Genomic DNA, 26,827 nt, shown 5'->3' with positions numbered 1-26,827 from the left:
GTCAAGCGAAATTGGAACCGCAACACGGAGAGGGTCAGCGCCGACCTCAATGGCGGAGCCACCCGCCGCCGGGCGCTTTTTGGATGACGGTTAGCCCGCCGACGTCCGGAGTTGCCACGTCAGTCAGGGCGACCGCCCGCCTCTCTGCCGGGCGGATTACACGGCGTGAGGCAGCTTGAGATCGGGTTATCTCCGTCCATAACAAGGCCCAAATTAACTCGGTTGTGGTATGTGTCTCACCGCTTTGATTTAGACCAGTCCCCGCCTTAGTATCACCGGGTGGAGGATCAGGTAGGACCGCTTACGGTGAGTTTACGAATCGACCCTCCAGAATTGATGATACAAGCGCGGACCTGTACCAGCGATGTGGACACAGGTTATACCGGTCTTAAACAGCAGCCACCGTTGCAGTTGCACAGCGGCGGCAACAATGGAAATGTTGCTGCCGGAGTCGAACAAACCTGTGAGCTCCAGGGTCCGCTGACGATCACCACGCCAGTATGTGGACCGCCAACGGATTAGCCAGAGCACTCAACCTCCTCGCCTCAACCTGCATTCCTCCTTGCCCCCAGCGTTTGCGCTACCGCTGCACCGCGGACGCCAATACGAGTCTGGATTGTTCAGGGAGGGGCTAGGTCTTGAACGACTCGCTGAGTTTGGACATGCGAGGACGGGTTCGCTCCCCCAGAGTGTGAGGCTGCCTCATGCTCCATAAGCTCTATGAGCTCAGACATGTTTCTAAACTGCTTGCCTCTAAAACTGGCTGGGTGAAGCCACGGGAAGGCTCAGGAGCAGAGGCAAGCTACCTGCTCTATTATTTGGTAGGGCGTGTTTTCAACGGCCGTGAAGCCAATGCCCTACCATTGCCCATAAGGACCAGGTTTGTTTGTTGGTCACTAGGGTCCAAACTCCATTTTTTTTTATTTTATTCACCTGCCAGTCTGGGGCACCCCTAGGTGGTAAATGGCTTTGCTCTCGTGAGGGAGGCAGGCACTTCCCCCAAGAGAGCATACTGAGTCCCTTTGCCTCCCTCCAGGGCAGCTCTGCACCTCAGGAGCCCCACCAGACACACTCCTGGCCTCCAGATGGCCTAGTTAAGGAGTGCCAGGAGCGGAGCCCGCACCGTCACGGCCAACCACGGGCACCTCCCGCCTGAAGACCTCGGGCCTGCACGCTCCCACCTGTGAGCACAGGTCCTGTCCCCTTCTTCTGGGACTTCTCCATCCTGTCACACGCCACCGCTACAAGAACGAGACATGGACAGATAAAGAGTTAAAGTACACCGTATAATATATAGTATCCTGGCTGCAAAAGGAAGTTTTCTGAAAATAATCAGCACTGAAGTGCATTCAACGGAGTCCACAAGACTGAGGAAACAAAGGAAAGGGCAGTGAAGGGGGAGACAGAAGTGAGGTCATATGATCTGGCACGTGGTCTTCCACCATTGGTTCAGAGTCGAGGTGACATCAGAGGACTGAGCTGGTGGCTTACCCATTGGCTCATTCCCCGGAAGTGATGTCAGGAGCCAGTGAAATCCCCGGGATGGCTCCGCATGGCAAAAAAAGTAGCGCGCACTCTGCCGCACCCGCATGCTCAACTGCCTTCACTCAAACCCTTTAGCTGCCTCCTGGCGCGTGACGCAGTGACAATATACATATATATATATGTGTGTATATATATGTATGTGTGTGTGTGTGTGTGTGTGTGTGTGTATATATAAGTATATATATATATGTGTATATATATATGTGTATATATATATATATATATATATACACATATATACATACATATACATATATATATATATATATATATATATATATATATATATACACATATATACACATATATACATATATATATATTACGCTTATATATATATATATATGTATATATACACATATACATATATGCTACACGCATAAAGAAGGTCGTTGTCTCAATACAAAGTAAGGGTCCTGTGGGTATAGATCGATCAGTGCGCTGGCCATTTACAAGGACCACTGCATTTTTTGCAAATTTCAGGGAGTCGCCATTCCATTGTTCTCTGAAAGAAGCCGGCTTTAAATTGAAACTGCACACAGAGAGGGCTGGCCGACCAAGGGGCGTGGCCTCCCCCGCTCCGCTCCCGGTTTTCTTCAGTGGATGACGACCAGCACGCTGACGGCCCGAGGGTAACCACGCGACGAAGGAAGCCGCTGGGTTTCTCTCGCCGGCTGATTACACGCGTGAGGCAACCTGAGACTCCTGCTTTGTGCCCGCCTATAACAAGGCTCAAAGTATTCCCGGAGTGGTGGCAGTCTCACCGCATTTAATGTCAGGTGTTCCGCCCCAGTATCACCGGGGTGTAGAGGATCAGGTAGGATTGCCGTTAATTTCAACCCATCCCCGTGAATCGATGACACACGTGGCAGTTTTGTACCAGCGGGTTTCCGTGACAAAGGTTATACCGAACGACACTCCAACCACTGTCGCTGATAAAACCGCGAACAATGGTAGTGTTGCTGCCGGTATCTAACAGAGCAGATCAAAGCGAGGCCCGCGGACGACCACCATGCTCAGGTGTGGAACCGCCAACGGGTTTATCGAGTACACCAACCCTCCTCCTCCACCTGCATCTTCCTCATTCCGGTGGTTTGAGCGCCAGACCGACGCCAGCACAAGCTTCACAATGGTTCTATAGTTGGGACACCCTGTTGAGTTCGCTAGAGGACGGTCTGCTCCCTCAGATTGCGAGTCAGTCTGAGCTTCTCTAACAGCTCTATGAGCTCTGCCATATTTGTAAATTCCTCTACCCCAGGACCGGGTTGGGTGAAACTAATGGGTAGTGTGTCCAGAAGCAGGGAGCAGCCACCTGCTCTATGACTTGGAGGGCTTTATGTCTGTGGTCGAGCCACTGCCCTACTTTTGCACCATAGGGACCAGGGCTTATGCTGTGGGTTACCGCCCGGTCGAACCTCCAGTTTTTTCAGGTTACTCACCTGCCAGTCTGGGGCACCTCAGGTGGAAATCGGGCCTGGTCACAGAGGTAGCACTTCCTCTGAGAGCCTCACTGATGAGCACCTGCAATCCATCCTGAGAATCTCCACAACACAGAACCTCACACCAAACAGAAACGAACTTGTTGCCAAAAGATGCCAGGCGTCCAGCTCTAAAATGACATATGAGCAAAGACAACTGAATGATTTGATTTGTTATTGCACGTAAGAGCGGAGTCAACGTTTTAACAAACAGCGTATTGCACTGATACTGAAATAGCTGTGTGTGTATATATGTAGATATGTATGTATGTATGTATATATGTTTATATATGTATAGATATATATATATATATATATATGTTTATGTGTGTGTGTGTATGTGTGTGTATATATATATATATATATATATATATATATATGGATATGACAACAACACTCATCACTCACAACAGTGACAAAACAATTACATTGACAATCAGGTTACGTTATTTTCAAAATGTTTCCTTTTCTTTTCATTGCTTCATTAACATCACTACGTTCTGCTGGTATTTTGCTAGTATATATATATATATAGTGCCGGTATATATATATATATATATATATATATATATATATATATATATATATATATATATATATATATATATATATATATATATATATATATATATATATATATACACTGTGTGCACAATTATTAGGCAAGTGAGTATTTTGACCATATCATCATTTTTAATGCGTGTATTCCAACTCCAAGCTGTATTAACTTGAATGCTTATTGGATTTAACGTCAGGTGATGTGTATTTGTGTAATGAGGGAGGGTGTGGCCTAATTAGATCAACACCCTATATCAAGGTGTGCAGAATTATTAGGCAGCTAGTTTTCCTCGGGCAAAATGGGCCAAAAAGAGATTTAACTGACTCTGAAAAGTCAAAAATTGTAAAAAGTCTTTCAGAGGGATGCAGCACTTTTGGAATTGCTAAGATATTGGTGTGTGATCACAGAACCATCAAACATTTTGTTGCAAATAGTCAACAGGGTCGCAAGAAACGCTGTTGAGAACAAAAGACGCAAATTAGCTGCCAAAGATTTGAGAAGAATCAAACGTGAAGCTACCAGGAACCCATTATCCTCCAGTACTTTCATATTCCAGAGCTGCAACCTACCTGGAGTGCCCAGAAGTACAAGGTGTTCAGTGCTCAAAGACATGGCAAGGTAAGGAGGGCTGAAACCCAACCACCACTGAACAAGAAACATAAGTTGAAACGCCAAAACTGGGCCAAGAAATATCTGAAGACAGATTTTTTCAAAGGTTTTATGGACCGATGAGATGATAGTGACTCTTGATGGACCAGATGGATGGACCTGTGGATCAGTAATGGCACAGAGCTCCACTCCAACGTGGAGGTGGGGTACTGGTATGAGCTGGTATTTTTAAAGATGAGCTAGTTGGACCTTTTTGCATTGAAGATGAACTCAAAATCAACTCCCAAACCTACTGCCAGTTTTTCGAAGACACTTTCTTCAAACAGTGATACAGGAAAAGACCATGATTTTTATGCAGGCCAATGCTCCATCACTTGCATCAAGTTCTCTCACTGCGTGGCCAGCCAGTAAAGGCCTTAAAGATGAAGGAATAATGACATGGCCCCTTCCTCATCTGACCTAAACCCTATCGAGAACTTGTGGGCACTTCTTAAACGCTAGATTTACGGGGAGAAAACAATACACCTCTCTGAAGAGTGTCTGGGAGGCTGTAGTCACTGCTCCACAAAAGCTGATCGTCAACAGATCAAGAAACTGACAGACTCCATGAATGGAAAGGCTTATGACTGTTATTGGAAAGAAGGGTGGCTATATTGGTCATTGATTGATTGATTTATTTTTTTGAAATGTCAGATGTTTATTTGTAAATTTTGAGGTGTTTGTTTATTATTCTCACTATAACAGATGAAAATAAACAAGTGAGATGGGAAAATTTTCATTTTTCCTTTAGTTGCATAATAAATCTGCACACTAATAGTTGCCTAATAATTGTGCGCATTATATGTATTCCCCTGATGATGTTCACACTCACATTTCCGCTAGAAACATTCAGGTTTATTAACATTTTGGATTGACTGATAGCACTGTGTTTGTTCCATATTAAAATTAATCCTCAAAAATACAACTTGCCTAATAATGCACACTTCTGTATATATATATATATATATATATATATATATATATATATGTGTGTATATGTATATATATGTATGTATCTTACATCATCTTGTATCATCTTACTACAGATGTTGAAGAATGCCAACCTTCTCAGAAATTATAGTCTGCTTTGACCTTTCTTACATAGAGCATCAGTATTGGCAGTCCAGTCCAATTTGTCATCCAGCTGCACTCCCAGATATTTAAAGGTCTGCACCCTCTGCACACAGTCACCTCTGATGATCACAGGGTCCATGAGGGGCCTAGGCCTCCTAAAATCCACCACCAGCTCCTTGGTCTTGCTGGTGTTAAGGTGTAAGTGGTTTGAGTCGCACCATTTAACAAAGTCTTTGAACTTTCTGTACTCCTCCTCCTGCCCACTCCTGATGCAGCCCACAATAGCAGTGTCATCAGCGAACTTTTGCACGTGGCAGGACCTCGAGTCATATTGGAAGTCTGATGTATATAGATTGAACAGGACTGGAGAAAGTACAGTCCCCTGCGGCGCCCCTGTATTGCTGCACACAATGTCAGACCTGCAGTTCCCAAGACGCACATATTGAGGTCTGTCTGTAAGATAGTCCACAATCCATGCCACAAGGTGTGAATCTACTCCCATCTCAGTCAGCTTATCCCTAAGGAGCAGAGGTTGGATGGTGTTGAAGGCGCTAGAGAAGTCCAAAACATAATTCTTACAGCACCACTGCCTCTGTCCAGGTGGGAGAGGGATCGATGAAGCATATAGATGATGGCATCCTCCGCTCCCACCTTCTCCTGGTATGCGAACTGCAGAGGGTCGAGAGCGTGGCGGACCTGTGGCCTCAGGTGGTGAAGCAGCAGCCGCTCCATGGTCTTCATCAGATGTGACGTCAGAGCAACAGGCCGGAAGTCATTCAGCTCACTAGGACGTGATACCTTTGGGACAGGAGTGATACAAGATGTTTTCCAAAGCCTTGGGACTCTCCCCTGTTCCAGGCTCAGGTTGAAGATGCGCTGTAGAGGACTCCCCAGTTCCAACGCACAGGCCTTCAGCAATCGTGGCGATACACCATCTGGACCCGCTGCTTTGCTGGCACAAAGTCTTTTCAGCTCTCTGCTCACCTGGGCTGCTGTAATTGTGGGTGGGGATGTCTCACCTATGCTGGTATCAGCAGAAGGATGGTTGGAGGATGCAGTACTCGAGGTGAGTGGGTTACTGTGATCAAACCTATTAAAGAAGTTGTTCATTTGGTTTGCTCTCTCCACGCCTGTCTCGATGGCGGCACCGCTCGAGCTGCAGCCAGTGATAATCTTCATCCCATCCCACACTTCCTTCATGCTGTTGTTCTGCAACTTCTGCTCCAGCTTTCTCCTGTACTGCTCTTTCACCCTGAGCTGGACTCGGAGTTCCTTCTGCACGCTTGAGCTCATGCTGATCACCACCTTTAAAAGCCCTTTTCTTCTGGTTCAAAAGGCCCTTGATGTCACTTGTAATCCATGGCTTGTTGTTAGCATAGCAGCATACTGTTCTTACTGGAACTACAATGTCCATACAGAAGTTGATGTAATCAGTTGTGCATTCAACAGCCTCTTCAATGTTCTCACTATGTGACCCAAGCAATATATCCCAGTCTGTAGTTCCAAAGCAGTCTCTCAGAGCCTGCTCTGCCTCAGGGGACCACTTCCTGAATGAGCGTGTAGTTGTAGGTAGCGCCCTCACTCTTGGTTTGTATTGAGGCTGAAGCAGAACCAGGTTATGATCTGCTTTCCCAAGCGCAGGCAGCGGGTGGCGCTGTATGCGCCTTTAACGCTTGCATATAGTAGGTCAATAGTCCTGTTTCCCCGAGTGTTACAATCCACATACTGGGAGAAGGCAGGTAATGTTTTGTCCAGCGTTACATGGTTAAAGTCTCCAGCGATTAGCACAAGTGCCTCAGGGTGCTGCGCTTGTAACTTAGCAACTGCGGAATGGATGATGTCACTCGCCATCTCCGCGTTCGCTTGAGGGGGGATGTAAACAATAACAGCAATCACGTGTCCAAACTCTCTGGGCAAGTAATAGGGACGCAGACTTACGGCCAACAGTTCGATGTCCCTGCAGCAAGTGGAGATTTTAACGTTTACATGTCCTGAGTTGCACCACTTTGTATTGACATAGAGAGCGAGTCCTCCTCCTTTCTTCTTTCCACAGGTACTTGCGCCTCTGTCCGCTCTAACTGTGCTAAACCCGGTAGCTCCACGCTAGCATCTGGGATGATAGACGTTAGCCACGTTTCACTAAAACACAGCAAGCTGCATTCTCTGTAGGTTCTGACATTTTCACCAGCACAGCCAGTTCGTCGATCTTATTTGGTAGTGAGTTTACATTTCCCAGGATCACAGAAGGCACCGACGGTTTATAACGCCATTTTCTCTCAAGTTGTCTTGATTTAATCTTATCTTTTATCTTTGCGCCGGCTCGGCTGCCCCGATATCGTCTTCTTACCTCGTCAGGTAAATATTATATTGGATGCGGCGCCGGAAATAATCCAATATGTATGTAATTATATGTATGTAATTAATATGTATGTATGTATATATATATATATATATATATATATATATATATATATATATATATATGTATGTATGTATGTATGTATATATATATATATATATATATATATATATATATATATATGTATGTTTATATATTTTTATATGTATGTATGTATGTATATATATGTATGTATATATATATATTTATATATATGTATGTATATGTATACATATATATATATATATGTATGTTACAACTGGAGTGGTGAACTGACTACGTGGTATACAAAGAGATCCTTAAAAAAATAGTTATTATTATATTTTCCCTCAGTTTAAAAAAGTTTTCTTCTTAAAAAAATTTAAAAGCAGTACTTCGTCTCTGCTCTCTACTTCGGGACACTCTTTGGCTTGTTGTCCAGTTGGGGGAGGTCCCAAGAGAGTTTAGAAACCTCACATTTTCTTGAATGAGCATCACTTAACCACATAAAAACGTCTTTTTTGACGTCTTCAAATGCAGCAGTTCATATACATTTGCAACCCGAGATTCTTCTTTTTTTTTTTTTTTTTTCTCGGTCTTTCAATAAAGTTGACAGTGTTGATGGTGAAATTCCAAATTCACTGGCACCATTTTTTTTTTTCTTTTTGCCGGAATTGAGAGCCGCAAAAATTTGAAGTTTTTTTTACCTAATGTGAACTGTTGTTGTTTTTTCATTTCTGCCATTTCTATTGGAGGATGACAATGAGTTAAATTCCGGTGGATGTTTTTCAAATGTTGACGAGCAATAAGCTAAAGGTATCAATAAAAACCACAGAAAACAAACACAGCAAAAAAAAAGTACAAGGAAAGTTTAAAGAAAGAAAAAATAATTTACAATGTTTATTTTTGGGGATCATTGTGCACAAGTCAGCTGTGACCACAGAACTAACTCCTCTGTGGATGATTCATTCAGGCATTTCAAGGTCTTTTGGGCACTTTGTTGTAATGAAAGTATCTGCTGAATGTATTTCGTGGTAACAAGATTTCTATAGTCTCTGTCATATACAGTGGAGGAAATAATTATTTGACCCCTCACTGATTTTGTAAGTTTGTCCAATGACAAAGAAATGAAAAGTCTCAGAACAGTATCATTTCAATGGTAGGTTTATTTCAACAGTGGCAGATTGCACATCAAAAGGAAAATCGAAAAAATAACTTTAAATAAAAGATAGAAATTGATTTGCATTTCATTGAGGGAAATAAGTTTTAAACCCTCTAACAAAAAAGACTTAATACTTAGTGGAAAACCCTTGTTTGCAAGCACAGAGGTCAAACGTTTCTTGTAATTGATGACCAAGTTTAGCACATTTTAGGAGGAATGTTGGTCCACTCCTCTTTGCAGATCATCTCTAAATCCCTAAGGTTTCGAGGCTGTCTCTGTGCTACTCTGAGCTTGAGCTCCCTCCATAGGTTTTCTATTGGATTAAGGTCTGGAGACTGACTAGGCCACTCCATGACCTTAATGTGCTTCTTCTTGAGCCACTCCTTTGTTGCCTTTGCTGTATGTTTTGGGTCATTGTCGTGCTGGAACACCCATCCACGACCCATTTTCAGTTTCCTGGCAGAGGAAGGAGATTGTCGCTCAGGATTTCACGATACATGGCTCCGTCCATTTCCCAGTTAATGCGATTAAGTTGTCCTGTGCCTTAGCAGAAAAACACCCCCAAAGCAAAATGTTTCCACCCCCATGCTTGACGGTGGGGACGGTGTTTTGGAGGTCATAGGCAGCATTTTTCTTCCTCCAAACACAGCGAGTTGAGTTAATGCCAAAGAGCTCTATTTTGGTCTCATCAGACCACAGCACCTTCTCCCAGTCACTCTCTGAATCATTCAGGTGTTCATTGGCAAACTTCAGACGGGCCTGCACATGTGCCTTCTTGAGCAGGGGACCTTCGAGCCCTGCAGGATTTTAATCCATTTGTGTAATGTGTTTCCAATGGTTTCTTGGCGACTGTGGTCCCTGCTAATTTGAGGTCATTAACTAACTCCTCCCGTGTAGTTCTAGGATTCTTTTTCACCTTTCTCAGAACCATTGACACCCCACAGGGGAGATTTGCGTGGAGCCCCAGAGCGAGGTCGATTGATGGTCATTTTGTGCTCCTTCCATTTTGAACAATCGCACCAACAGTTGTCACCTTCTCTCCCAGCTTCTTGCTAATGGTTTTGTAGCCCATTCCAGCCTTGTGCAGGTCTACAATTTTGTCTCTGACATCCTTGGACAGCTCTTTGGTCTTTCCTATGTTGTAGAGTGTGGAGTCTGCTTGATTGATTAATTCTGTGGACAGGTGTCTTTTATACAGGTGACTAGTTAAGACAGGTGTCCTTAATGAGGGTGACTAATTGGGTAGAAGTGTCTAACCACTCTGTGGGAGCCAGAACTCTTAATGGTTGGTAGGGGTTCAAAAACTTATTTCCCTCAATGAAATGCAAATCAATTTCTATCTTTTATTTAAAAAGTTATTTTTTGATTTTCCTTTTGATGTGCAATCTGCCACTGTTGAAATAAACCTACCATTGAAATGATACTGTTCTGAGACTTTTCATTTCTTTGTCATTGGACAAACTTACAAAATCAGTGAGGGTCAAATAATTATTTCCTCCACTATAGGGAATCTGTCAGGACCATAAAAATACTTTGTTTTAATGAAAATTTAATTGTAAAGATATTCGTTGTTGTGAATTTTACCTGTAATTTTAATGGTAGTTTCTGTTAATTATTTCTCTCTAGTTCTTCTTGTTATGTTAATTATGCCTGCTGTGTTTTTTTGTTAATTATGTTGATTGCTTTATTCTTTTTGATGGATGTGGGCCTGTGACGAGCTTCATTTTTGATTTATTATAGGACTGTGTATTTCTTTGCCTTTGCTAAAATTATTTGTCAGTTCTTTGATTTTTTGACTTGATAAACTCTGAAATTATTTGACTTTGTTTTTTTTTTTCATTTTGTTTTCTTAATTTTGTCACAATTTTGTACTGTGTGGTCATCTCAACAATAATTTAACTTTCATTATAAATAGTGTTAAAGAGTCACAGTGCCACGTTTCAACAAAATTTTGTTTCATGTAGAAGACAGACAGACATGACAATTATAATAGGTGTTTTTAGCATTATATACAAACACACCTAAAATTTGGTCTGTAAAAAGTTACTTTTGACTAAAGCATGGTAATTAAAAATTAAAACCTTTCTTTTTTTCCTTCAGCAGTGCATATTAAACATCACAGCCTTGGCAAGGCATATGGAAGCATCTAGTAGGCCAGGATCATAAGCAGTTTTTTTATTTGTTTTATAAACACATATTAAAAAGAGCAAATGTTCAGAAACATTATGAATGTAATCACTAACCAATTGCTAACTAAGTGTTTTGGTCACTAAAACTTGTTCTTCAGGGTCTAACACAGGTGGCAAATGTTTCATCAAATCCAATCAGATACATAAATTAAACACTATAAATCGTGTCGTTATACCACAGTGCTGGCTAGAACATTGTGGAAAGGGATGTGATCTGCCTAATTGTCTGTATGAAACGTCCTGACACTGCCCTCTATGTGGGATAAACGGGACAAGCAAGCACTCCAGCAAAGAATGAATTTACACAGGTCCCACATCAGGTATGGCAATAGGGATGCTCCTGTAGGTGCTCAATTCAGCAGCCATGGACACTGTGAGAAAGACTTTAAAGTCACAATGCTAATGGGCAACTTCAAAACACAGCAAGAGAGAAAAGAATGGAAAGTTAAACTCATGCTAAAATTTAACACATTACACCATGGTTATGAGGATTGTTTATATCTCTCGGACTGACCCAGACAACCTGACAACAGATCCACATTGTATGGAAAAGTCATCAAAATATTCAAGAGACTTTGTTGGACAATTACTGTATCTTATCAAAATATCTTGACAATACATTGTTCTTCTCTCTTGCTAAATGAATCTTAGCCTGGAGAGGTCTGTTAATTTTTTACATTTAAGATGTCTCACTTAAAGGTTTTCCAATGCTGTACCTGTCTTAATGTCTATATAAACACAGGGAATTTCAGTCTTTGTATTACATCCTGCCTGAAGAAGGGACCTGAGTTGCCTCGAAAGCTTACATATTGTAATCTTTTTAGTTAGCCAATAAAAGGTGTAATTTTTCTTGACTTCTCATTATATCCAAAATGGCTATCATGGTGACACCCTAATAGTACAGTGGATGTCCTGAAATTATAGTATTTTTTTAATTTTTTGTCAGATTTAAAATAACTTTTTTTTTTTAACCTTTTATTCTGCCATTTTTTGTTAGTTTATATTTGTGTTTTAGATCTGGTGTTCCAGGTCCTAACATATTTCAATTTATTGATAAACACAAGCATTATAGAAATAGGATGCAGGACAGACAAATGTATAACACAGAATATGCCAGTTGTTTAAAAGCTATTTAGAGTTCTAATTTATATTGGCACAGATAAACAGTTTTATGATATCAAGATGATGTCTGATGTTGTGTGGAATTGTTCGTGTTGTCACTCCAAGTTCTAGTGATGGACTTCTTGCTTTGGAGTGCACTTGTTCTCTTTGCTATGTAATCCTCTGGAGTGGTATGATATGACATGATATGATGTTGCCTTCTTCATTTCTCTGTTATACTTTTTTGCTGTGCCCTCTGCAACCTCAAATGGAAAAGCATTGTTCTATCTAGCAACAGTGTAGTTGTTGAAGTTCCCCCCTTGAAGTAATAGCTGCTTCCCTGTCTTTTTAGAATGGGTTCAGTCACAGGCACCGAGCTTAGCTTAGCACAGTAGATATTAAAGCTAGCCCATCGTGTCCAGCTCTATAGAGGATAACTTCCAGACCAAAGAATGTTTGTGAGCATTTTGCTCCACAGACAGTAGGTGGCTTTTCACCCCAAAGAGAGTGAATTGTCAGCTCACAAAAAGAACAGATCATCAGTTTTCTGCTCCCTAAAGGGATTGGCCTGTCAGCTTTTGAATTCCCTAAAAGAGAACAGATCCTCAGCTTTCTGCTAACATAAAGAAAGCAAAGAAATAAATCTATCTAGTTTTGAAAGGAAATTGTAACCTCTGGCGATTTGACAAAGGTCCTTTCCAGTTACAGGTACAGTTCCTGCTTATTGAAATATTTTGTCAATCACATCCAGGCTGGGCTCAGTTTACAGTCGCATGCCTAAACTTAATGTCCATGAGGGTGCATTATTGTCTGAAGGAGTCTCTGCAGAGGTGTAAGCTTAACTCTGATTTACAGCTTTGTTATCATATGAAGTACATAGCTGACCAAAGTGTTGGTTCAAAATGTAGTTCAGCCATTTTCTCATGAATGCAGGAGGGAGGTGCAGCTGAAATTCTGTATCCTTCTTAAATTCACTGCCTTAACAGGCCTGATGTGCCACTGAAAAGCCAAACAAAATGTGCAATGCCCACTTTTTCTTGCACTGTGTTCTTGAAAATCACCACTTTAAGGTTTTATCACACTGACACCTACTGGTATTCTTTGTATTTCATTCCTAAATCAAGGATCTGCAGTTATTTTGGATGGAGTCTGTATGCATAATTCTTATTCTTGTTCATAACATTTAACAATTTATTTGTTTAATATTTTTGTATTTAATGTTTGCCGTGTTAACCCGACTCCCTATGTTGTTGTTCTTAATGTAATTTTTATTTGAGAGTCATCTCTGCCTCTATTTATGTTAGTGTTCTGGTCTTTTTACAGAATAATATTTCACCGACAGTTAAAATTTCCATTGCAATTCAACTATCCAAAAGTTATTTAGTTAAGAATGTGTAACAAAATTCATTCAGATATAAAATTTAGTAATTCTTTCTGATATACCAGAATTATATTCTTTTCAAGATCGAAAACTTAAACAGTGATGATTTTTTTGGGATTATTTATTTAAAAGTAGATTTCTGCAAGTCATTTATTTAAAAGCCTTAATAAAATACAGTATGTTACATCTGCAATGCACTTTTTGTAAGTAATATATGTTTATTTAAATTACTATTTGTTGTTATAAACAACATCTTATGTATATGGAAATAGAAAAATGAGCAGAGGATATACGAGGTACATGCAATAGAAGGCAGGCAGATTTAATCTGAATGTTTTTAAAAGTAGAATGTCCACTTCATATATGTGATGTTACTAAGCTTAGGTACACAATCAAATTATTATTATTTTTTTTTTAATGAATATGTCATTTTATTTCTGCTTTTGTCACTAAGAATTTGTTTGCAATAGAAAATTTTCTGCTTGGATTTCAAAGGTGATGATTCTCTTCAAAATGATTCTATTCCTGGTTGCTTGGTTGTTTTTCTCCATTAATTATGTCAACATTTGCCTACATTTCCCAGAACTTGAAGGTTGTGCTTTGTCTGCCAGTATTGCTCTTCACATCTTTTTATTTGGTGTATTAGTTGAATTTCATTATACAAACCTGATATTACTACATAATACTGACGTTTTCTTAAACATTTTTGACAACCATTACCATTCCTAAGCTGGTAAGTTCTTATCCTTATCAAAGCATTTTCATTGTACACAAATATTTCTTGCTTTGGTCACTAGATGGAAGAATTGTAACAATTTGTAATGTACTTTAAAATGAAAAACACAGAAGTCTATTAGTGAACTGAATTATCAAATAAGTTCAGAATTGGGCCTTTTAGAACAGAAGGCAAACTACTAATGGCTCTGAATGTATTTTAGAAATATCATGAGATAAACTGGTGGGAGGATTTCATTATTTTCATTTTATGCTTTTTATTTTCAGTTTAAGTAAAAAAAAAATGTTTTTATATCAGTTATACTATATACAGAACTGTGCATCTTTTTCCCACTTTTGATAATCCCTTAATGTTTTGTTTTTTTGTTTTTTATGCTGAAAACACAGAGCTCAAGCAAAAGCCTTAATATCCATGACTTCTTGGAAAGAGCTATCCAAAATTGGCTGCCATATTCTATTAAATAACTTGGCTGATGGAGGCTATGTTGCCTTAGTAGTTAGTGCTATCTACATCCTTATGGATGCAGTATTGTGGGTTTGATTCCCACACCTGGCCATTGTCCGAGTTGTGTTTACATATTCTCCTTATTGCCTTATGCCCAATACCTCTGGCTTCTCTGTCCCCTGAATTAAAACAGGTTTTGGAATGTTATATTATATTATAGTGCATTTTGTTGATTAGCTTCATTCCAGTTGAATGAACTTAATTATTTCTATTTTTATGTATTTTACTAATGTCTTACATGATATACTGTAGGGTTCTTCTAATTCAGAAAAAGTATTCAGCAAACTAGTAGTGTAGCTTAGACTTCTTGTGATTATTCAGAATAGATATACTATCTAGAATAAGACCAAAGATGAAGCTAAAAGAACAAAAGTGTAGGGAAGTGCCTAAAACTGTCTGTGTAATAATATTAGTAATCTTCTTACTTAATTAAAACCCAGTTCAGAGAATATAATGGAAACCTTTACCATACTCTTTGCCACATAATAGACATCTACTGTTCAGAAAAAATATTACATCTGTAAATAACTATAAAGCAATAGTATTACACCAAAAGTGAAATTTCTAATATTTTAAATGTTGTGTGGGCTATGCATGAACAAATTTTAAATTCCTTTTGTTTACCAAAAAAAAAATTCACAGGCAAAGCAGTGTATGTTATACATGATAGTGAACCCTATTTATTTTAGAATCAATGTGACTACAGTGGAAACATGCTTTTTAAAAAAAAAGTTAATAGAACAAACTAACATCTATAACTTATCTGTCTGAGCCCTTGTCCAGCAGTCAAACTGAGGATGTACAATTGGCTGTGTGTGCTTCCCTCATTATACAAAGTTAATTAATTTCTGAAAACCCATTCATAAGGTGAATTTTTATAACATGAATACCTAATTACCATCAACTAAAATGGAAAACATACATGAAAATTGACAATAAAATATTATCCTTCAATAAATACTTTTAAATAAGGCTGTTTACTTACACTTTATAACTTTGTTTCATATTCCGAGGAATGGTATTGTTTATCATTTTTGGGCCTTTTAATCTATTTCGCAAACTTTTTTTAAGCTTAAGATAATGTCAGTGAACATGAGAGAAATACAAGTTGACAAGCTGTGTGAACTGTAGTATGTGAACAAACAAGTACACCTCATTGCATCCTGCAGATACGGCTCTGCAACTAAGACTTTTGATTGTGCATGAACAAGTTCAAGCCCCACCTCAAACATGTAGCTTTAAAATTCACATATGATTTTGGCTTTAGAACAGGAGCAATTGCTGATCCTTCTATTTCAAACATTTTTATCCTTGTCAGCTTGTCCTCCTGTGTAGTCTTTCCTCAGTGTTATCAAAGAGTAGGCCAAGGGAAAGGACATGCAGTGTCTCAAAAGACATAGTGACTAATAATATTACCCTTCATGACCTTCACAGCTGTACATTTCTGCGATAATCATTGGGCCAACATAAACTTGCAGGAGGATCACATCCACATCTCTCTACTTTTCAGCTTATACCTGTCTTGCATACAAGTTTGTCATCTCAAGAAAGTTTGGTATGGACAGTGAAAGGTGCACGTCAACAGTCAATTTTATGTCTGTCAACATATTTATTGGAGCCTAGAATTATTTTGATTTTATTTGAAGCATTAAATGTCCCCTGTCTCACTGATTAAAAGAGAAATCATAATACTATGCAATTTTTGGACATGTTATTTTTTTGGGTTAGCTGGGGCAACCTGACTTAGCACTGGCACAGAGAGACAGGTTGGGATGACCTGAGGATATCACTAAACCATCCAAATGGAAGTAGTTAATTGCGCTGTATACAAAAGGCAGGGACTTAATCAGTGTGTGTTTATGACCTACACTTACTGGGAATTCTTTGTTAGTGAAGAACAAATGCAAACCCTAGCCCCATGACTAGGTTTCAATGGCTCTCAGCACCAGTTAGACACTTGTTTACCCATTTAGTGAACTGCACATGCAGCCTAGGACATCTAAATACATTACAGTCCTGTTACTTGCTTAATCATATGTGTAGCTGCTGTGTGATAGGCCTCTGAGGATTTTGTTTTTTTTTCCTTCTTTTTTCTACTCTGAATGGCTTTGAATAGACCAATTAAACTGTGGATATCGCAAAATGAGGATTATGATAGCAGATAAATGTATCGATAGGAACAGAATTTTTTATGCCTATGTGTATATGGTCAAGATTCATTTGAGAGGGATCACAATGTGGCAACTGTGCCTTCAGCATCAATCACAAAATCAAAGCATATGAAAATCTATTTCATTTAGTCACCTTTTATAGCTACAGGTCTTTATGACTCCAGACTGAACTTATGTGTAAGTTGCCTAGAGATTTGTAAGAAGTTCTCATCATGAAACATCAAGGTGAAAAGCAATGTTAAATTTACTTTAAAAAAAAAAAACAAAATACAGGTCTTGGTAACTGCAATAACCCAAACAGAATTATAAGCGAAGATAGAAATAGTCCAGTGGCGTCTGAGTCATTGGCAAAGCAGAAATTCAATGGCAAAGGGGTTTAGTGCGCTCTCTCATAATGGACCAATAGGTGTAAAAGAAGTGGAATCCGGAGGAATGGGCTGTTGGTGTTTCCGTATTTCTTGGATGGATATGTCTCAATCAGTGCCACAACTTGGAGTCCACTTTAGAAAGCAAATGCTATAATGAAGTGTGCTTTGTTGACTGCATATTGACAGTTCCACAAACTGAAGGAAGAGGGAGACATGTCTTGTGGAAATGGTTAAAGATTTTTTTCATTTTGCCAACATTTATGACATAGGAATGATTTGAAAGCACAAGGTAAGGAACAAGAGAGTAAAGAAATATGTACCTGTTTGCAGCAGAGTTTCCATAGCCTTGGTCAGTGTCCTAGCTCAGTGGACTCATGTAGATAGACTGGTCGCTTGTACACAAGGAGGGCTGATTCTTTGTGACAGCACTGAAGAACTAAAGCAGGGGTCCCCAACTCTGGTCCTGGAAAGCCCCAGTGGCTGCAGGTTTTCATTCAATTCTTTCTCTTAATTAGTGACCTGTTTTAGCTGTTAATGAATGTCTTTTGAATTCATTTTCATTCAGATGTTGTAGCAAAGGGTCTGATTACTTGTGTTGATGTGATTATTTAATTTTTTTATTTTTAATAAATTTGCAGAAATTCCTAAAATTGTGCTTTCACATTGTCATTCTGGGGTATTGAGTGTTGTCCGATGAGGGGGAAAATACATTTTAACAATGTTAGCATAAGGCTGCAGCATAATAAATAGGAAAAGGTGAAGGGATCTGAGTACTTTCTGAAGGCACTGTATGCTGTTAAATTTGTTCTCATATCAGTTACATTTCTTAAATTGTAGACATATGTAGCATACTTTGATTTTTTTTGTATGGAGAGAAAGAAATGCCATAATGTGAATTGCGAAATGCATATACTGTATCTCATGGCTTTTTCCGTTCATTAGTGCTGCTGCCACATGGATCCATCTTTAAGGATTTTAATTTTGAATCTTGTTGACTTCTATGTGGTATTGGCATTTTCTTCCCACTTCTGTATGTGCTTCCTCATACATTGGGTTAACATTAGAATTACCAAAGCCTATGAAAAAACTCATAAATCCGTCCCACCTTAAATAACTTCACACCTCTCCGTCAGCGTCTTTTTTCCTGTAAATGTGTCGATAAGCAGCAAGCAGCCTGCTATCACATCCCCCACCGCCACACGGTTTTCTCAGCTTCAGTCTGTTTACCTGTGTGTCAGTTGCTTAGAGCTGTATAGAGTGAGAAGTCAAGCAAAATGATACCTTTTATAAATACTATATCGTTATTTGGAGCACATGCATTTCATGTGTTTTCCGTGTCTGCAACAATCTACAGTATATAAAAACATCGTTAAAACAGAAATGTTTTTCATGTTTTAGTAATAATTGACAAAATGTAGACATGAAGTTTATGTGTGAAGCCTGAAGTCCAAATATCAAAGAAACACTTTCACAAAAGGTACAAGTATAACAGAACAAGTGCACTTTTATTCAAGAATATAATTGCAGAAAAAGAACCCACGTTAGGGTGCGACACTGGCACTCCTTTGATACGACCTTTTCGGTGTCACAACTGTATCAACTGTTGACTGGTAATCAAAACGTCATGGGTTCAACCCCAGACTAGTCCATTTTGAGAAGTGAGCTGCTCTTATTCTTACTATTTTACAATAAAAACATGCATTTGATTTGAGTGTGTAAAAGCCTGTGTAAATTTTTGATACTTGTAACAACAACATTTATTCATATAGCACATTTTCATACAAAGTGGCTCAAAGTGCTTTACATAATGAAGAAAAATAGAAGACAAAATAAGAAATTAAAATAAGACATTAGTTAACATAGAAAAAGAGTAAGGTCCGATGGCCAGGGAGGTTAGCTTTGTTTTTCTTATTCAGCTATATATATACAAAGTAGAGCAACGGCAAAAGTGCGGCATGCATTCTTTCTCTAATGTAGAAACCCCATCATCATCTGAGTTCACCTCTGTTATAGGACGTCTTTATGTGAAAACAGCAGTGTCAGATTTTGGGGAAGCGTGAACCCGACTGAGAGAATAAAACTGAATAAAAAAAACAAAGCTAACCTTTACAAGTATCATAAATTTACAACAACTGTTTTAGACCCAAATCAGATGTATGTTTTTATTCTAAAATAGTAAAAATAAGAGCAGCTCACTTCTCAAAACGGACTTGTCCGGGGTTGAACCCATGAAGTTTTGATTACCAGTCAACAGTTGATACCGTTGCTCCACCGAAGGGGTCATATCAAAGGGGTCTCAATGTGGCACCCTAACGCGGGTTCTTTTTCTGCAGTTGTATTCTTGAAAAGAAGCGCACTTGTTCTATTTATACCTTTTGTGAAAGTGTTTCTTTGATATTTGGACTTCAGGCTTCACACATTATACACTTCATGTCTACATTTTATCAATCATTACTAACATGAAAAACATTTCTGTTTTAACAATGTGTTTACATAGATTGTTGTAGACACGGAACACACATGAAATGCTTGTGTTCCAAATAATGATATAGTATTTAGAAAAGGTATCATTTTGCTTGATGTCTCACTCTATACAACTCTAAGCAGCTGACATGCAGGTAAACAGACTTGAGCTGAGAAAACTGTGTGGTGGTGGGGGAATGTGATAGCAGGCTGCTTGCTGCTTATCAACATATTTACAGGACAAAAGACGCTGACGGTGAGGTGCGAAGGGATTTAAGGTGGGATGGATTTACAAGTTTCGTAGGCTTTGTTAATTCTAGTGTTAACTGGCAATTTCCATCTGGCCCTTATTGCACATAAGTATCATGGACACACAAAGCCAGTTCAGTTAATGGCTTATTAAAACTCTGAAACTCTAAATAGGTTTGAAAATGTGTGTGTATATCATTTATAAGTCAGAGGCCACTTTAATTATACGTATGTTTTTTTTTAAAAAAAAAACAAAATGAAAGTTAAAAACAGTCTTTTATAAATATCTCACATTTTTAAACCACATAATACATTTCAGATTTGCAGGGGCCTAAATATCAAGTGCGTGGATCCAACCATGAATATGGCATTAGTTTGTAGCGGTATGCTTTAATCTGTGACAAACATTGTCTTGCAGTAGTGCACATTTTTAGCTTTTTTTTTTTTTTGTATATACAAGGACAAGCAGGAACCGAGAAGAATATGTTTAAAAAAAAAAGCCAATGGTCTGTCAAAGTATGGATGGAAATACCTTGCCTAAATTACTTACCAAAAACATACTGTACATTCTTCAACTGTAAAGTGCCTGCTAAAGCAATGGTAGTGTTAATTTTACATTCACACAACCTTAGTAAGACATAGTAAATCTGTTTTCAGCATTTTTCCTTAATTTCTTTTCAGTCACTACATGCGGCAGATACTGGAGGCATTACGCTATTGCCATGACAACAATGTCATTCATAGAGATGTGAAGGTAGGACACTTTTCTCTGTTATTTGAAATTGTTTGTGACTTGTTACAATTAAATGATGTAAAAATTTTAGTTTGCGTAAGGAAACTAACTGTGTAATCTGCCAAGTTGTTTGAATTGCTTCATAGTTTAGAATAATTTAAAATACACAGTCAAAATAATTTCTTGAGTTCATAAACTGGAATTGTACCTTATTCACAGGCAATTTTCTTAAATCAATTGTAATGGAAGGCAAAAATAAAGTGAGCAGTATCACAAAAAAGAATAGTCATTATATATTATTATCTGAAAGCAAACAAAACCTCATATTTCCCTTCACCTTAATATTATTCATTTTGCTAACACTTTTCACTAGATAAGATCAAAACAAAGCTGTATGAAATCATTAATAGTGAAAAGCCTTTAGTGACAAAAAAGAAATGATAGTTTTTCAAAAGGTTATATTTAGGAGATGTGTGTCATAGTTGTTTAAACAGTAGTTACAAACAAGTAAAATGACAAAAATGGATAGACTTTAATCAATGATGAGTAAAGTATATAACATGATATACTGTTATGTTATTCTGTTACTAAGAAAGACTGCAGTTAGAAACAGTGTTTATAAGTTATGTGGCTGATTTGATTGGAGTTCATCTAATCACAGTACTTCTGGTGCTAACAGTCTGAGCCAAAGCAGTGAGTCTGTTATACTGTAGTAAACAAAGAGGACAGTTCATTTAATCTGCTTGCAAAGGGATGACAGGTCCCTCTCATTTTCTTCTCAACAACCACTTGGAAGGTTTTTCCATTACTCAGTTAAAGTCAGGGAACATGTTGTAACTTAATAAACTTAAGGAGCTAATTGTTCCAAAAAAATAGAATATCCACTTTATGAGAACGTTTGCTGCACAGTGAGCAAAAGATACAAGGAAATGGAAAGAAGCAAAAAGTATTCATCAGTAGAGGGGACATTCTCAGTTCATGGGCACTATCAAGCCCTTCAGTCACTCTTGAGGCCAGAAGTTTATGCATCTTTCTTCCCCTTTTCTCAAACAATGAATACATTATTATATGTATTATATCATTCTTCTTTATGAATGCTGTAACCTTGAAGATTTAACACTAGAATTACCAGCGCCTACGAGAAAACTTGTAAATCCGGCCCACCTTAAATCTGTTCGCACCTCTCTGTCAGCATCTTTTGTCCTGTAAATGTGCCGATTCAGACAAGCAGCAAGCAGCAGCCTGCTATTCCATCCCACACTGTCGCAGAACATTCACTAAGTTCCCCCAGCTCATGCCTTGTTTGATTATCTGGGAGTGAACTGCTGGAGTTTTAGTGTGGAAACAATAGATCGTTATTTATAACACATGCATTTCATATGTGTTCCATTTCTAAAGTAATCTGTGTAAACACATTGTTAAAACAGAAACTTTTTCATATTTTAGTAATAAATGTTACAAAATGTAGGCACAAACTATAGAATGTGTGACGCCTGAAGTGCAAAGATCAAATAAACACTTTCACAAAAGTTTCACGGACGATACAACAGCTTCCCTGGCGTAGCGGTAAGATTTGCTGATTTGTAATCAAGGGGCCACCGGTTCGATCCCCACTGCCTCCTGTATATGCTGTTTTCAGTAGTGAGCTGCTGTTATTGTTAATATTATACAGTACACACATACATTTGATTTGCCTTTGTAACAGACCGTGTACATTTATAGTACTGTACTTGTAAAAGTTACCTTTTTTTTCCACTTTTATTCTCTTACTCACGATCACGATACATACTACTGCCCTAGGGATCTGATGCTGTTAGTTTTTTTTTTGAAACTGGGAATAACTGTAGATGTGAGTAGTGTTTTGAGGCTATGGAACTGAACATTCTCTGATCTGGAGGGATTAAAGCTGACACACAAACGCTGGTGAATCTGCCTTCTTCGTATCTCACCGTCACTTTATTTTTTTTATTCAGTTTTATTGAGTGTTCCTGCTCACACAGAATTAGTATGTACCTTATGGTCTATGATGTCAATAAAATAAATAAAAACACAGACGTTGGTATATATGATATTTTGAAGAAATCATTTTATGACCTGAATAGTACCAATCAGAAAACATCATGGCACTAATGCAATATTATTTGAAAACGAACAGCATCAGATCAGGTGTGAATTTACGCTGGTGCTGCTACTTAGAGTCAGATCAGGAGAGGCGGGGGTGGGGTGGAACGTGATCGTGATTGAGAGAATAAAACTGAACAAAGCTAACTTTTACAAGTACCATAAATTTATACCCAATGTCCCATATATTTGTTTGTTTCTTTTTTTTTTCTCCGTGCTGTGTCGACATTGTGCACCAGAAAACATGAGCTTGTTCAGTGCAGCAAGATCAACGCCTATGTACTGTGCAAGGCATGCACGGGGGCCACTGTGAAAAGAAGTGTTCATGGCTCATATTGCAGAGGAATTTCGTCATTGCATCTTACTAGAAAGGGCGATGGAAAAAGAAAAGGAGGATACAACATCGACAAACTTCTGTTCCAAGACAGCCGCTTCCCCAGGAAAGTAAACTGAGTCAGTGTCGAGTGTCCTTTAACTGTAACAGAAACCACAGCATAGAGAAAAGTGTGTGCATTGCAACAGGTACACACGTCGTAAATGTAGGAAAGACAGCCCTTGCAGACAAATATATGGGAGATTGGGTATAAATTTATTGTACTGTACTTGTAAAAGTTAGCTTTTTTCAGTTTTATTCTCTCAATCACAATCAGACTCTAACACCCCCGCCGATGTTTTCTGATTGATACTATTCAGGTCATAAAATGATTTCTTCAAAATATTTTTTTTTTGACATCATAGACCATAAGGTGCATACTAATTCTGCGTGAGCAGGAACACTCAATAAAACTGAATAAAAAAAATAAAGTGATGGTGAGATACGAAGAAGGCAGATTCACCAGCGTTTGTGTGTCAGCTTTTATCCCTCCAGATCAGAGAATGTTCAGTTCCATTGCCTCAAAACACTACTCACATCTACAGTTATTCCCAGTATCAAATAAAAACTAACAGCATCAGATCCCTAGGGTGGTAGTATGTATTGTGATCGTGAGTGAGAGAATAAAAGTGAAAAATAAGGTAACTTTTACAAGTACAGTACTATAAATGTACATGGTCTGTTACAGACGCACCCAAATGTATAATATTAACAATAAGAGCAGCTCACTACTGAAAACGGTGAATATAAGAGGCAGTGGGGATCTATTCGGTGGCCCCTTGATTACAAGTCAGCAAATCTTACCGCTATGCCACGGAAACTGTTGTATCGTCCTTGAACCTTTTGTGAAATTGTTTATTTGATCTTTGCACTTCAGGCTTCACACATTCTTTAGTTTATGCCTACATTTTGTAACAATGTTAAAACAGATTACTGTAGAAACGGAACACACATGAAATGCATGTGCTCCAAATAACAATCTATTATTTCCACTCTAAAACTCCAGCAGTTCACTTCCAGATAATCAAACAAGGCATGAGCTGGGAGAACTTAGTGAATGTTCTGCTACGGTGGGGGATGGAATAGCAGGCTGCTTGCTGCTTGTCTTAACCGGCACATTTACAGGACAAAAGATGCTGACGGAGAGGGGCAGACGGATTTAAGGTGGGCAGGATGTACAAGTTTTCTCGTAGGCTCTGGTCATTCTAGTGTTAGGCAAAAATAGCCTATCATTTGATTTTTGCTTACATTACAGATGTAAAGTTGTGTTTTTCTCTAAACAAGCCAGCAGTCTTCAATATGAGGACTACCACCCATGCTATTACTTGCAAGTGTATAGTTCCTCATCATTGGATCATCTTCCACAGACAATAAAACTAGAGTGCACATTCATGTCAAGAATATGCTTTATATAATTCTTCAAGTTTTGCAAATAATTCATCCATCCATTTATGAGTCTGATTAATACTCTCAAAATATATAGTTAGGTCCATGAATATTTGGACAGAGCAAACTTTTTTCTAATTTTGGTTCTGTACATTACCATAATGAATTTTAAATGAAACAACTGAGATGCAGTTGAAGTGCAGACTTTCAGCTTTAATTCAGTGGGTTGAACAAAAAGATTGCATAAAAATGTGAGGCAACTAAAGTATTTTTTAACACAATCCCTTTATTTCAGGGGCTCAAAAGTAATTGGACAAATTAAATAACTGGAAATAAAATGTTCATTTCTAATACTTGGTTGAAAACCCTTTGCTGGCAATGACAGCCTGAAATCTTGAACTCATGGACATCACCAGATGCTGGTTTTCCTCCTTTTTAATGCTCTGCCAGGCCTTTACTGCAGCGGCTTTCAGTTGCTGTTTGTTTCTGGGCCTTTCTGTCCAAAGTTTAGTCTTCATCAAGTGAAATGCATGCTCAATTGGGTTAAGATCAGGTGACTGACTTGGCCATTACATTTAACAGTAGAATTAGCACTATGGTAAGAGTTTAAAAAGTAAATCATTTACATTCAAATGAAGAACATTTGGGACAATAGGCAGTGTTCCAAGTGATAAAGTGGGGATTTGGTGTGTATCCCTCTAGATCTTTCCAGGAGCAAGGTGTAAAATTTACAGAAGTTTACAAAGAAACCCTAAAACAACATTTATAAACCTTCTGGTCTTTTTTGTTTTGACTAAGGTCATTGTTCAAAATTCCAAAAAGTCAGTAGCCAGATATTTTATATGTGGCAGAGGAGCAACACTGAAACCACTACTCATTAATGAGAATATGAGTGCTTAGATATGTTAAAATGCACTTGTTATCCTCAAGAATTCTGGAGTATAGCTCTCTGGACAGTCTTAACTTGGCCAGCATTAAAAGAATCATTCCACTGTAATTAAGAATGAAGAGGGATAGTGCTATGCTTTTGTAATTTTTTGTTCCATTGGGACCAGATCAACCCGTCATCTTTGAAGGAAAGATAAAGGAATTGGAAGGCTCATCAAGAAAATGTCATGCTTATCCATACATAATATGAATCTGATATAGATCTTGTTTAACATTTATGGTACTGTTTTAAAAAATGTAGAGAAAAGAAAATATTTTAAAAAGGAAAAAGAAATCTTGACACCTTATCATGCAAGTAAAAAAGAAAAAATGCACAACAAAAAATAAATTCCAGTTTTATTTTAAAATTAACATCTAAACATATGTCAGGAGTTTAACTGCAAATTACTATTGTCTATCTTAATAAAATTGACTTTCCAGAAGTATATTTATAATACATGAAGTACAAACCAAAGCAGAGTGTCTTTCAGTCTTTTAACATTTGCCATTATGATCTTGTTTATTTTAACATTCTTTTTAACATCAATAAATGGCAGTTATTTTTTCTTACATCAGTTATGTTTAAGTATACAGTGAACCCTCGTTTATCACGGTTAATCCGTTCCAGACTCTACCGTGATAAATGAATTTTCGCGAAGTAGGATTCTTTATTTATTAATCGAATATTTTCGCCGTTAGAGTATAGAAAACCTGTTTACAATCATCTAAATACGTTTTTAACATTATTAGAGCCCTCTAGACATGAAATAACACCCTTTAGTCACCATTACACTTGTATTACCCAATATATTAGACAAAATAAGAGAAAATAAGACACATTAGACGTTACAAATATCATATTACTAGGCGCACTCGCCTTTTAAGGGGACCGATTTTTATCTTCAATTTTTGTGCGCTCCATGTGTACATTAAGCATGTAAGTGTAGGGAATGAGAACATCAAAGTGCCCATTCATAACATCTCCTGAAAACCTACGTTTTTTTTTATCCCCTCAAGTGCCTGTCCAAAGTCGTACAATGTCAGCCCGAATCTGTACCGCTAAAGACGGAGTTTCATGCACTAAATAAGCTATAGATGAGAATAAGAAAGCACCATCTCCCCTGATATTTACTACGCGGTGAGGCATTTGTACTCCATCAACATGAATTATTTCCAGAGACATAATTTTGTCTATTTTTCCAGCGCATCGCGCACAAAAGCAAGGGAACGATGAGAGCACCAGAACTCTGCTCACATCGCGTCGCTTCGTACCTCAAGCCGC

At 38.4% G+C, this 26,827-nt stretch overlaps 1 protein-coding gene across 11 annotated transcripts in view; it reads left to right on the top strand.

The window, feature by feature from the left end:
- Positions 1 to 26,827, top strand: part of caska (calcium/calmodulin-dependent serine protein kinase a) — a 509,789-nt gene that overhangs the window by 176,071 nt on the left and 306,891 nt on the right. For all 11 annotated transcript variants that reach the window (XM_039745129.1, XM_039745125.1, XM_039745124.1 and 8 more), the window contains exon 5: positions 20,687 to 20,759. In XM_039745129.1, the coding sequence (XP_039601063.1) occupies positions 20,687 to 20,759 (73 nt within the window). The remainder of the gene's footprint in view (positions 1 to 20,686; positions 20,760 to 26,827) is intronic.

The sequence above is a fragment of the Polypterus senegalus genome, chromosome 2, assembly GCF_016835505.1.
Source record: "Polypterus senegalus isolate Bchr_013 chromosome 2, ASM1683550v1, whole genome shotgun sequence".
Taxonomy (NCBI): domain Eukaryota; kingdom Metazoa; phylum Chordata; class Cladistia; order Polypteriformes; family Polypteridae; genus Polypterus; species Polypterus senegalus.
Note: the sequence above shows the minus strand (reverse complement) of the source record. Positions and strands in the feature narration are given on the sequence as shown.